We start from the raw sequence: 10,406 nt of genomic DNA on the forward strand, positions 1-10,406 counted from the left end.
ATTTCTTTACACACTTAAATGTTCAAGTTGTTTCTAGTCTTTACCTTATCCTTCCTTTGGCACCTGATGGTCCATTGTCTTTCAAAATGTGATTAAAACTATTTGACAGCTTGAGAATCCCTATAAAAGCAAGGTGCTGATCTGATCAGCTTCACAGCCCAGTCAAGAGGTACAAGGCTTGGTGGGAATTGCTCAACTCCCTTTGCTTACTGACACAATTTTTAGAAAATGCTTGAAGACCATTTACAGGAGAACCAGAGATGAATTGTAGAAGGCCAAAGGGAAGCCTGAGTATTCTAGCACTTTTATTCAGTGCTCACATGGATATCTAATCACTTTCTTAAATTTTAGGTATTAAATTACACTTGTCAGGATTTCCAGTCACATACATAAGACTCACAGACATCCTCACAAAAAGGTAGAACTTTTTATTCTTAACAAGTCATACCATGAAGACCCCACTATATTATCTACAGAATATAAAAACTCAGAAAGAAGATGGCTGTTTTCATGTATCCAAGAAACAACTGAAAAAAAGAATATCAGATACAGTCTGATCATGATTCTACATCACCCTGCAGTCCTGGAAATTAACACTGATCCCAGAAGACCAGATTAAGTTCAAATCTTATTAAAGATATTTAAATCTTATTTAAAGCTTATATTTAGAAGTAAGAAAATTTTCAAAATTCATAATGATGCCTTCCAGCAAAAATGCTTTGCACATCAGAGCCCATGCTGCCACCATCCAGGCTGCCACATCCATCAGCACGCAGCAATGGTTTATCCACCAAGAGCCTCGAAAGCTAGTTACCTGACAGAGGTGTCCGTCAAAAAACATCTGAACGCCTAATATATTTTAGGCAAGAAAGAGTCCCAGGCCCTGAAAGACCGATGCAATATCTTCCCTTCATCCCATACGGGGATCCCAGCTTCAGTACCAAGATCCACATGCTAGAGGGCTGCATCACGGGCAATCCAATCAAGTAACATCTGGAGCTTCACAGAACAAGAGTTGAAATAAGAAGAGGAAAACAACACAAAACTGTGCATTTGCTTAAGTGCTGGATTTCCTATCATAAGGATTGTGGGATTTTCTTGGTAAAAACACCTATACTCACATCAATTTATGGACTACTAAAATAAAACAAAAACAAAGATGGGTGGTGGCTGCCACCTGCATATTTGTATTTGCATATCTACATAGTATGATTTATCATACACCTGTGATCTCAGGTTTAATGAATGTTTTACCAGGTTGTACCATCACCATAAAGATATTTTCAAATTATCTTTAACAGCTTACAATATGGTTCAGAAACAGAAGCCTTAGAAAAACAAAACTTTCCCTTTATTTATATTGCACCTTTTTCCACAAATAGCTACATGGCAGAAGTTTCTTCTGCTGCAAAATGCTACATTAGAAAAATGTGGCTTTGAACACACATTGGAAAGAAAAGGTCTTGAGTTTAGAAATCATCATGAATTGACCCCAGATTACCAACACTTGTTTTTACAAATCAGTGTACTCCTACAAAGCCTAAGTATTGCCTCAATTTGATTTATTTAACTTTCATGTATTAAAAAAAAAAATCACCCAAGCATTTTACCTGATGATAAAGATGCTCTAATCACTACTGGGTACTAAAATTCAGTCTGCAAGGGAAATGCTTTCAAGAGATCTTCAGAGCACCACATGATCTAAGGAGCTATCAAGAGAAAACCCACACACAGCGGGGGAGATTAATCCTTTCACACTGGTATTTCTAAACTATCCAGGACTGTTTTGGCAAAAATTTCCCGATTTTCTGATGTATTTACATATGTTAGAAATGCACAATGGAAATCAAAACATTTCTAAGGGTACCAGCAACTAGTGTCCTAACACTAGTTACAGCATCCAAATCATGCTCGTTTCAGTCTTAGTAAACATCCGGTAAGGTGTCACACCCATATTAGCAAAACATTAATCTGATTTCTCGTATGTGGCCAGTATTAATGTATGGCACTCCCAAAGTTTCCTGCAAGTAAAAAGAAAATGAAACCAGCCCCCTTCACTTTAATAACAGGGTCATTATACACGATTGTCTAGGTATGCCCTTTTTATTCCAGTGTTTCCATACTTTCTACAGACCTATGTACATAAATACGTCATTAATTTACAAACCATGTTAAAACAAATGCTTCACCTTGCCAAACAAAATCTTGTAGCAGTCCAAGATTAAAATATATATTACAACAGTATCAGAAACTTCCTTTACCTGAATGTGGGCAATATTGCTTAAGGACTTGGATTCAGGTACTCAGCAAAACCACCTCTTGTAACTGATTCACTCAACCGTTTTAATTATACATCGTACCATGCAAAATGATCCCTGCTGACCACAGACGTGAACTACAAGAGCATGAACACTGTCAGACAGGCTCCAGGGAAGAAGCCCAGAGATTCACACTCTGGGCCCGGTGTGATATCCCTTATTTTGGGTCAGCCCCTTTCTGCTCTGCAAGTACAATAGTTCTGTTTCAGAGACAAAGTCAGGCCATGAGCCCAGGTTGGAACTTGGGACAAGGTAATTTCAACAGAAAGCCCTCACCTGCTACCGTACTCTTGACAGAAAAAGCTGAGCTAAAGACCTGCCACAGTAAGCGTGCATGCAAGCTCTCTCTTGAAAGAGTTGCAAAAAGATCTGGTTATGTTCTTCAGAGAGCAAGCCATCTAAATATATTTAATGAAATCTCTGATCTGTGAATACGGTATGTGGAGCTTTATTCCAACTAACAGTTCCAAGCTGTATGAATATATTACAGTGGTAGACAGACCAGAAAATTTACAGATGAACTCACAGCACGTCTGTACATCCCTGGGGCCCCCACTGCTACTGTCTTCTGGTATTTCAGCCCCCCCGAAGGAGGGAAACTGAGGCACAAAGAACACCAGCATTTGCAGGAGTCTAACAGTTTCCAGCTAGCTTCCTCTGAAAGCAGTCAAACAACCTCAGTCCTTCTCAAAAGTCTCAGCCTAAACGTTTCATCCTCAAATCAAACTTGTGCAGAGCCAGAATCTAATCCAAATCCAGAGTCCACATGATTCTACATTTTTGTAACAGCGCTTAAATATTGGGAAGTGAGCCTTAGAAATACACATGTTGCTCTTTACAGTATTAAAAGAAATCATTTTACATAAATTAATACTGGAATAGGCAAAAGCAATTTCATATGAAAGAATGCTTTTCCTCATAATCTTGTCCTTGTTATTTGGGGTTAGGAAATAATTTATTCACATTTTATAAACTAAAAGCCCATGTTCTAACCTAGTATGAACAGATTAAACTCCAGTCAAGTCAAGAAGTTCTGCTCACGGACATTAGCAGCATATTTAACCCATCTCTGAAGTTTCAGACCATTTCCTCTTTTGGACTGTATTGTGGGAGGTAATCTACATAACTACCTCCATAGTCAGCCAAAAGAATAAGATCAGGTTGACTTTGCCCTTAAAAATAAATTCTTTATTATCCAGAAAGGAGTCAAATCATCATCTCATATCACGGAAATGGTCGTTTTTAAAGCAATAAATAGGTGGAGGGAGTGTTGTGTACAGCACCACACCCTAAATGTCATCACTGGTATCTAATACCTCTAGTAAAAACACAATATTTATGCTATCAAAAATTTCACTGTACAACAGCTTTTCTGTTAAGGAAAGAAGGCCCCTAAAACCTTTTTTTTTTTTTTTTTTTTTTTTGCTAAAGTATTCATAATAATAATAATCTGATTCAGTGAAACTAAAGTTCAACTGGTTTCATTCCTTTCATGCACAAATGCAGTATCTAATGCATGATAATCAAATCAACTTGTCTTGAATTTTGTTCATTTATATCGACTGAATCAGTTTTTATTACCCATAATTATATATTTACTGCTGATTTAAATATTCTTTTTCTTAACTATTTACTAATTGAGCTAGGGGAGTTGCAGGAACAGAGAAGGATACAAAGTGTAACTTCTTTCAGCTGAAATCAGAAGTCAGACAAAATGCACAAAGCAGCTCCGACTGCAGTAATTAAGAAACTTTAAAAAAAACAATTAGGGGCTAAAAAGATAAGACTTAATTGTTTCTTGAGAATGATGATTATTCAAATGCAAGCATTCATAATATATGAATCATATAAGGAAGCATAATTTATGCATAAAACTGAGAAGAAAACACCTTAAGCCTTTCAATTTCTAACCAACAAGAGTTTTATAAGAGGTGTAAAGCAAGTTAAAAAAGTAACATTATTCCAAACGTTTTATTTGTCAAGGTGTTTTCCGTATTGCCAGGGAAGACCTATGTATGAAGTTACAGGACTACGTTGTTCAGAAAACAATGGGGATCTTAAGCTCTGTTAACTACAGTGACTGGAACAATAATGATATTAGAGAAAACAGTTTCTCTACATATGAAGCTTGAAATATGCTTCTTGAAGGGATCAATCTTCCTACTGTCTATTCTTTCAGAAATACTTCTGGTTTGTCATCAAAAACTGAAGGTATAGGCATAGAAATAATTAATACCCACACGAAGTTTTGTATTTGCTCAAGATGAATTCAAGACTACTTATCTGCAACTGATATACATACGTCAATCCTCCCAAACCAACAAATTCTGATAATCAGAAATGTGCCTAGTTACAATTTTCCCCTAAGCATCATTAAAACATAATAGAGAACAAATTAAAGGTTACGTTATCAGTGTGGAAACAAAGTACTGGCCAGAGTTTAGCTGCCAAAAGAATACTCAATTGACAGACTCCAAGTAGGAGCAGTGACACCAGATATTTTGCTCTGATGTTTTGTATCTGCAGTTCACCAGACTCTCTGTACAAGAGCTACACTGTGCATTTCGTTCCAGTGTCAGATCTAGCTGTTTCACATTTAAAGATCTGCTCGGCAGAAGCTGAAGGTCTGTACCACTTCCACTACACATGCATCTTCCCTTCTGCAAAACCTGTACAATAAAATGGCTTTACATTCATGGACGTACTCAAAGTTTCTGATAATGTTGGGGACACTTTGATATCACAGTCTATACCTGTGCACCAGGACTCTAAATATCAAAACGATTTAAGTTGTAGGTAGTTGGATAGTTTTGCCGATTGTACTGGAAGTGATCTGTTAAGATATTGGTTCGCCCATACTGATAGTCTCCATGCTGTGCAAATGCTGTAAGTCCATTCTGAGACTTTTCAGGAGTGTTTCGATGCCGGTCCAAATTCACAAGGTCTCCAGTCGTAACTGGAAGTAACTGCTTCTTTGCTTCTTGGTTTGCATCGTATTTTGTCTAGGAAAGAAGGAAAGAATGAACAAAAGAATGGTTTTCTAGGTTATTACCTAACATACCCTCAGACCTAGGAAGAAAACACACACTTTTAAAATGACACACCTATGTACGTCTATTAGAATTTTAAAATCCTAGTGCCTCCTAATAAAAATCTCATTCTTCCTATATGCCAAATCATTACTTTTCTCTTCTGCTCAAGAGATTTTAGTGAGTTACTTCCTAATCTTCATTTTTCAAGAAAATATTAAGATCAAAATTTGTTAGACACCTAACAGCACCCGGCCCGACTCAAGCGCTTCAGTTTTATGCCACGCATAAAATAAGCCAAAAAGGCATAATTCAAAACTACTGGGCTGTTTCAAGTGAGCTTCCTTCATAAACAAACAAACAGATAAATGCCTTACCTTGTTGTATAAGAAGACCCCTAGGATAGCTGTCATCATTCCAAGAACATTGGTGCTAGTAACTGGATTGCGAAGCATTATAAGGGACACGGTGATGACCATTATTCTTTTGGTGGCATTTGCAACAGAGTAACTTAGCGGGCTGATCAGGTTGAGAATACTGAAGGCAATGACATTCTGGGCAAAATTACAGAATCCACTGATTATAAGTAGCATCAAGGTCCAGGACCAATGAGACATCGTGCTCTGCCAGGAAAACAAACGTTACAAGAAAAAAAAAGTTTATCTCAGGTAAGCGACAAAGTAACAGAAATAAAACACGAGTCACTTCTTACCTGCCTTTCGATAGGAAGAACAGCTGCAACTTCCCTATGGTTAAGTAGCACCCAAATATGCAACTACAGATTCTGAGAAAACACCACACGAAAACACCACACACGTAACATGCACTCTGGGTGCATTTGTTCCTGTCTGCAGCTCTCAGTTCCTCAGGTTCAAGCTGTCACATATGCTACCTCTCCTAACCCTGGCATGAATTCTCATGATAAACTTGTTTCATATATTGTTTTGTGAAACAGTCTGCAGGTATTTCACAGCAGTTCCTTCCACGCTGATGAGGAACTACACTGAAATATTTAAGTGAACATTTTTGTATGGATGTATTTTTTTCCTCCTGTCTTAATTGCAGACAGTTTCCCAAACGTAACACTTACCAAGTCATTCTCTACTAAGAAGGAAGAAAGATCAACCAAAACCCATGTCGGGATCATGAAGAACACAGCATGGCACCCAAGTATGTTCAGCAACCGAAGATGATGTATTCGGGAATCTCTTAACACCTTGGGAAAGACACCATGTAATCAGCAAAGATTCAGTAGCCATGTAATGGTAACAACCTCAGACAGACAGATACACCACGAATAAATACTAATTTATTACTGTAATATTGTAAATATTACAATATTAAATTTGTAAATACTGTTATGGTATGAATTCCCAATAAGGACGACCAAAGAAAAACAGACGTCTTTCCGAAAAACAATGGTTTCTTCACTGGTGACTATCTTAGTATTAACAACACACATTTAAAAGGCTCTACAAACCAGAAATCATTTTGTAACATTCAAGCCACACCTTTTAACTTCGCCTCTTTGTTTCTAAGACTTCAAGGAGTGCCCAGTGTTGACACTGACTCATTCACCACACCAAAGCGATTTGATACAGCAAGGTATGTTAAAAATTTTCAACGAACTGTTATATTTAAGCACTATCAAACTGTCAGAAGATAGGGCTTACAGGAAAGATGGGGAGAGACTTCACAAGAGTGTGTAACAATCAAGGATAAGAGTTTTAAACTAAAGGAGAGATTTAGGGCAGCACAGACTGCTCAGAGAGGCAGTGCCCAAGGCCAGGCTGGATGGGGCTTTGGACAGCCTGGGCTGGCAGGAGGTGGAACAAGATGGGCTTCAAGGTTCCTTCCAACCCAAATCATCCTATGACTCTAGGAAAGTCATCATCCCTCTGTACTGGAAAATACATGCTACTCCTCTGAAGGGTTACACTACTGACCAATATCACGAACAGCAAAGCTGTTACCTTCTTTGAGAAGATATTCTGAAGTGAAAAGCACAGAGTAGCAGCAAGTGCACTGATGAGTCCCCACATGTCAAAGGAAAGTTCGGTGACTGTGGCCAACAGGACCCCAGTTATTATGGGGATCAGAGACAAGTATACCTGAAAAAGGAATAGAAAAGAACAGCTTGCATCTTCTAATAATTTTCATTTTAAGTGAGTTTATATTTACTGCTGATCTGGGGAAGAAAGGAGAGAGAAGAATAAAGCAACAGATCAAGGGATCAGCTTTTATATTGTTGTGCCTCGAGGAAACAAAGCAACTACAATAAATGCCAGAACAACTCCAGTATGTTGGAGAGCATCACCTTGCTCAATGTTTAGATGTGTTAAAAGGAAAAGGAACCACGTAATCTAATTTCAACCACAAAATTCACCCAGGTGACCAAAGCCAAGCCTTCCTGATCCCAGCCAGCAAAGCACACCACAAAAACCAGCAAGAGAAGAAACCTCAGCAAACCTGTCCGCACCTTCGTCGTCTGCTTTTCCTTCATTATGATCCGGGAAAGAAGAACCACCCATATTGGCATCGTCGCTTTTACTGAGAACGGAAAGAAAATTTCGGTGGGGATGCAAAGATTGGGCCAGCTCCGTTACAGACCGTCAGCAGAGGGCGAGCACTGGGGATGGAGCAGGGGCTCAGCTCTGGTCCCACCACAGCGAGAACCTCAGCCCACACGGGGTCATCCCTTGTCACTGCTCTGGGCAGCCATACAAACGTGGGACGCCCTTTGTGGTGCTCGGGGACACTGCAGCAAGCACCTGTACAAGCACATGCTGGGGCAGGGGAGCTGCAGCAGGCACCCACCTGAGCACTTTTGAGGCTCTGGGTCCCTGCATTGGTGTGAGCACGTACTGGGGACCAGGACCCCATGCCAGGCAGCCACACAAACACACACCGGGCCCTACAACGCTGCACTGGACCCTTGTATGAGGGCATACAAGGCTTTTCTTCACTCAGAGGGTGGTGAGGCACTGGCACAGGTTGCCCAGAGTGGCTGTGGATGCCCCACCCCTGGAGGTGTTCAGGATTAGGCTGGATGAGGCCCTGAGCACCCTGACCCAGTGGGTGGCGTCCCTGTGGCAGGGGGTTGGAGCTGGGGGAGCTCTTGGGTTCTCTCTAACCCAAACCACTTTATGATTCATGTCACTACGTGGGACACCCACAGGAGCTTGTTCAGGCCTTCAGGTCGCCAAACAGGCACCAGCACAAGCACACAGAAGGGTCCAGCACCCTCCGAGCACCCACCAGGCCTCACATCACCCCCCGGGGCACCACGACGAGCACCCCCAGCACCCCAGGGCCCCCCCCGGGGCCACACAGGGAAGCCCCCACGGGAATCCCAGGACCCAGATCCCCTTCCACACCCCCTCCAGGCCCTCACCTGTGTGCGCGTAGGACACCGGCACCCTCCAGAGCGAGACGTGGGCCGAGACGGAGGCGAAATACTTGCCGAAAGCCAGGGGCAGGATGTAGCGGGGGTAGGCGCGGGGCGGCAGCTGGGCCGGGCCGGCCGGCGGCACCCTCCAGGCCCTCAGCAACGGCGGCAGGAGGCCGCAGAGCCCCAGGATGTGGAAGAGGGAGACGGTGACGGGCCGGGGGAAGCCGCCGAGCAGCAGCTTGTTCACCACGTTACCGCCGGCGCTCAGCCCGTACCAAGCCAGGCAGAGCGCTGACACCCGGGCGCCTTCCCGTAGGGCCGGCCCGCGGCCTCCTCGTCCCCCTCCTGCCGTTGCCGCCCCCACAGCCGCCGCCGCCGGCCCGGAGCCGCCCGGGGCCGTCAGCGGGGCCGCCGCCATGGCTCCGTGCTTCCCCCGGCCGCCGCCGAGACGTCACCGCCGCCAACGCGTCGCTTCCCGGGGCGGGCCCGGCCGCGGCCGCCGCCTCAGCGCCTACGGGGGCCGGCAGGGGCCTCCCGTAACTCCCCCCTCAGCCCCCGCGGCTCGGGTTAAAAGTAGCCCGGGAGAGGAAGGGGAGGACAAAAAGAGGCCCCGGGTGGGTTCTCTGAGGTGTTTTTTGTGGCGTGAAGGGGGTGGTAGGGGTGCTGGCGGCGCTGGAAAGCGCCTAGGGGGTGCAGAAGCGCGGGCAGGGCGCTGTGAGGGAGGGACAGGCAGGGCTGTGACTGAGGGAAAGTCACGTCCTCAGAGGCACAAGAGCTCTTAAAGTAACTCGAGGGAGGTGTAACGGTGGGTATGTTAAACGAGAGATGAGTACCTGTCAAGCAGGAGGGGGTTCTACACCCCCTGTCATCCATGCACTCCTCCAAAAGACATTTCTACACTGTTAATGTACCTCTAAAAACATGCACTTTAGGGAATGGTGACTCCCAGAAGATTTGGGGATGAGCCATTTCATGTCATTCACCGAGAAGAGATGACAGCCTTCTTAATTTAAGATTTTAGGACTAGAAGCATAAAGCCTGTAAAGCAGGTCAGAGAATCCAGTAGCAGAGAAACTGAGTTCATGCAAAAATGAGAGTACACAGCAGATAACGCACATGGTAAACTTCATTTGAACTTGTTTACAAAATTGACAAAAAAATCACCTTGTAAACTTATTCACATTTTTTTGGAGCTCACAGAACTGGTTATACTAGCATGCTGAAATAAAGATTGTCAAGCCTCATCTCACCCTGGATCATATCCAAGTGAATTGACCCTTACAGCAGAAACAAACTAGGTACGTAACAAGATTTAAAGCTTGCATTGTGAGTGAATTTCTCTAGCGATTTTGTACCACTAGGGAAAGGGCTGGGTCCAATACCTGAAGCTCCCTCAAGCAAAGTGAGCATCAGCATGGTCAGTTTGCTGCCGAGAGCCCTAAATAATTTAAGAGCAGTGATGAACTTACGGCATCACTTGACTGAGCGTGGCCCTCGTGGACCATGGGTTGCAGCAGAAATGTAAGCAATGGAAAGAAAGATGGTTTTTATAAAGTGTGCTTTGTCATTTCCTGAAATTTGCCCCATATTCAAAGGCCTCAAAAGAGCACAGACCCTGTTCCTATATAAGACCATTCAAGGAAAGAGGGAGAAGGGGCTGGGGAGGGG

General features: G+C 43.1%; 1 protein-coding gene across 1 annotated transcript; it reads right to left on the reverse strand.

The window, feature by feature from the left end:
• Window positions 1-413: 413 nt before the first annotated feature.
• On the reverse strand, window positions 414-9,170 carry SLC35E1 (solute carrier family 35 member E1). The gene is made up of 6 exons (XM_084302685.1): window positions 8,742-9,170; window positions 7,827-7,897; window positions 7,321-7,458; window positions 6,438-6,563; window positions 5,725-5,970; window positions 414-5,320 (listed from the first exon to the last, which is right to left on the reverse strand). Exons 1-6 carry the CDS (start codon window positions 9,154-9,156, stop codon window positions 5,087-5,089), a joined length of 1,230 nt encoding a protein of 409 aa, XP_084158811.1. The 5' UTR covers window positions 9,157-9,170; the 3' UTR covers window positions 414-5,086.
• Window positions 9,171-10,406: the final 1,236 nt, after the last annotated feature.

Source organism: Netta rufina, assembly GCF_964035555.1.
Source record: "Netta rufina genome assembly, chromosome: 28".
Classification (NCBI taxonomy): Eukaryota; Metazoa; Chordata; class Aves; order Anseriformes; family Anatidae; genus Netta; species Netta rufina.

Excerpts from the sequence above, each read along its gene's own strand:
- SLC35E1 (XM_084302685.1), bottom strand. The coding sequence starts at position 9,156 with ATGGCGGCGGCCCCGCTGACGGCCCCGGGCGGCTCCGGGCCGGCGGCG. Across the intron at positions 7,459-7,826 it reads AGGAAAAGCAGACGACGAAG|GTATACTTGTCTCTGATCCC; the intron begins GTGCGGACAGGT and ends TTCCTTTTTCAG. Across the intron at positions 5,321-5,724 it reads GGGTCTTCTTATACAACAAG|ACAAAATACGATGCAAACCA; the intron begins GTAAGGCATTTA and ends CTTCTTTCCTAG.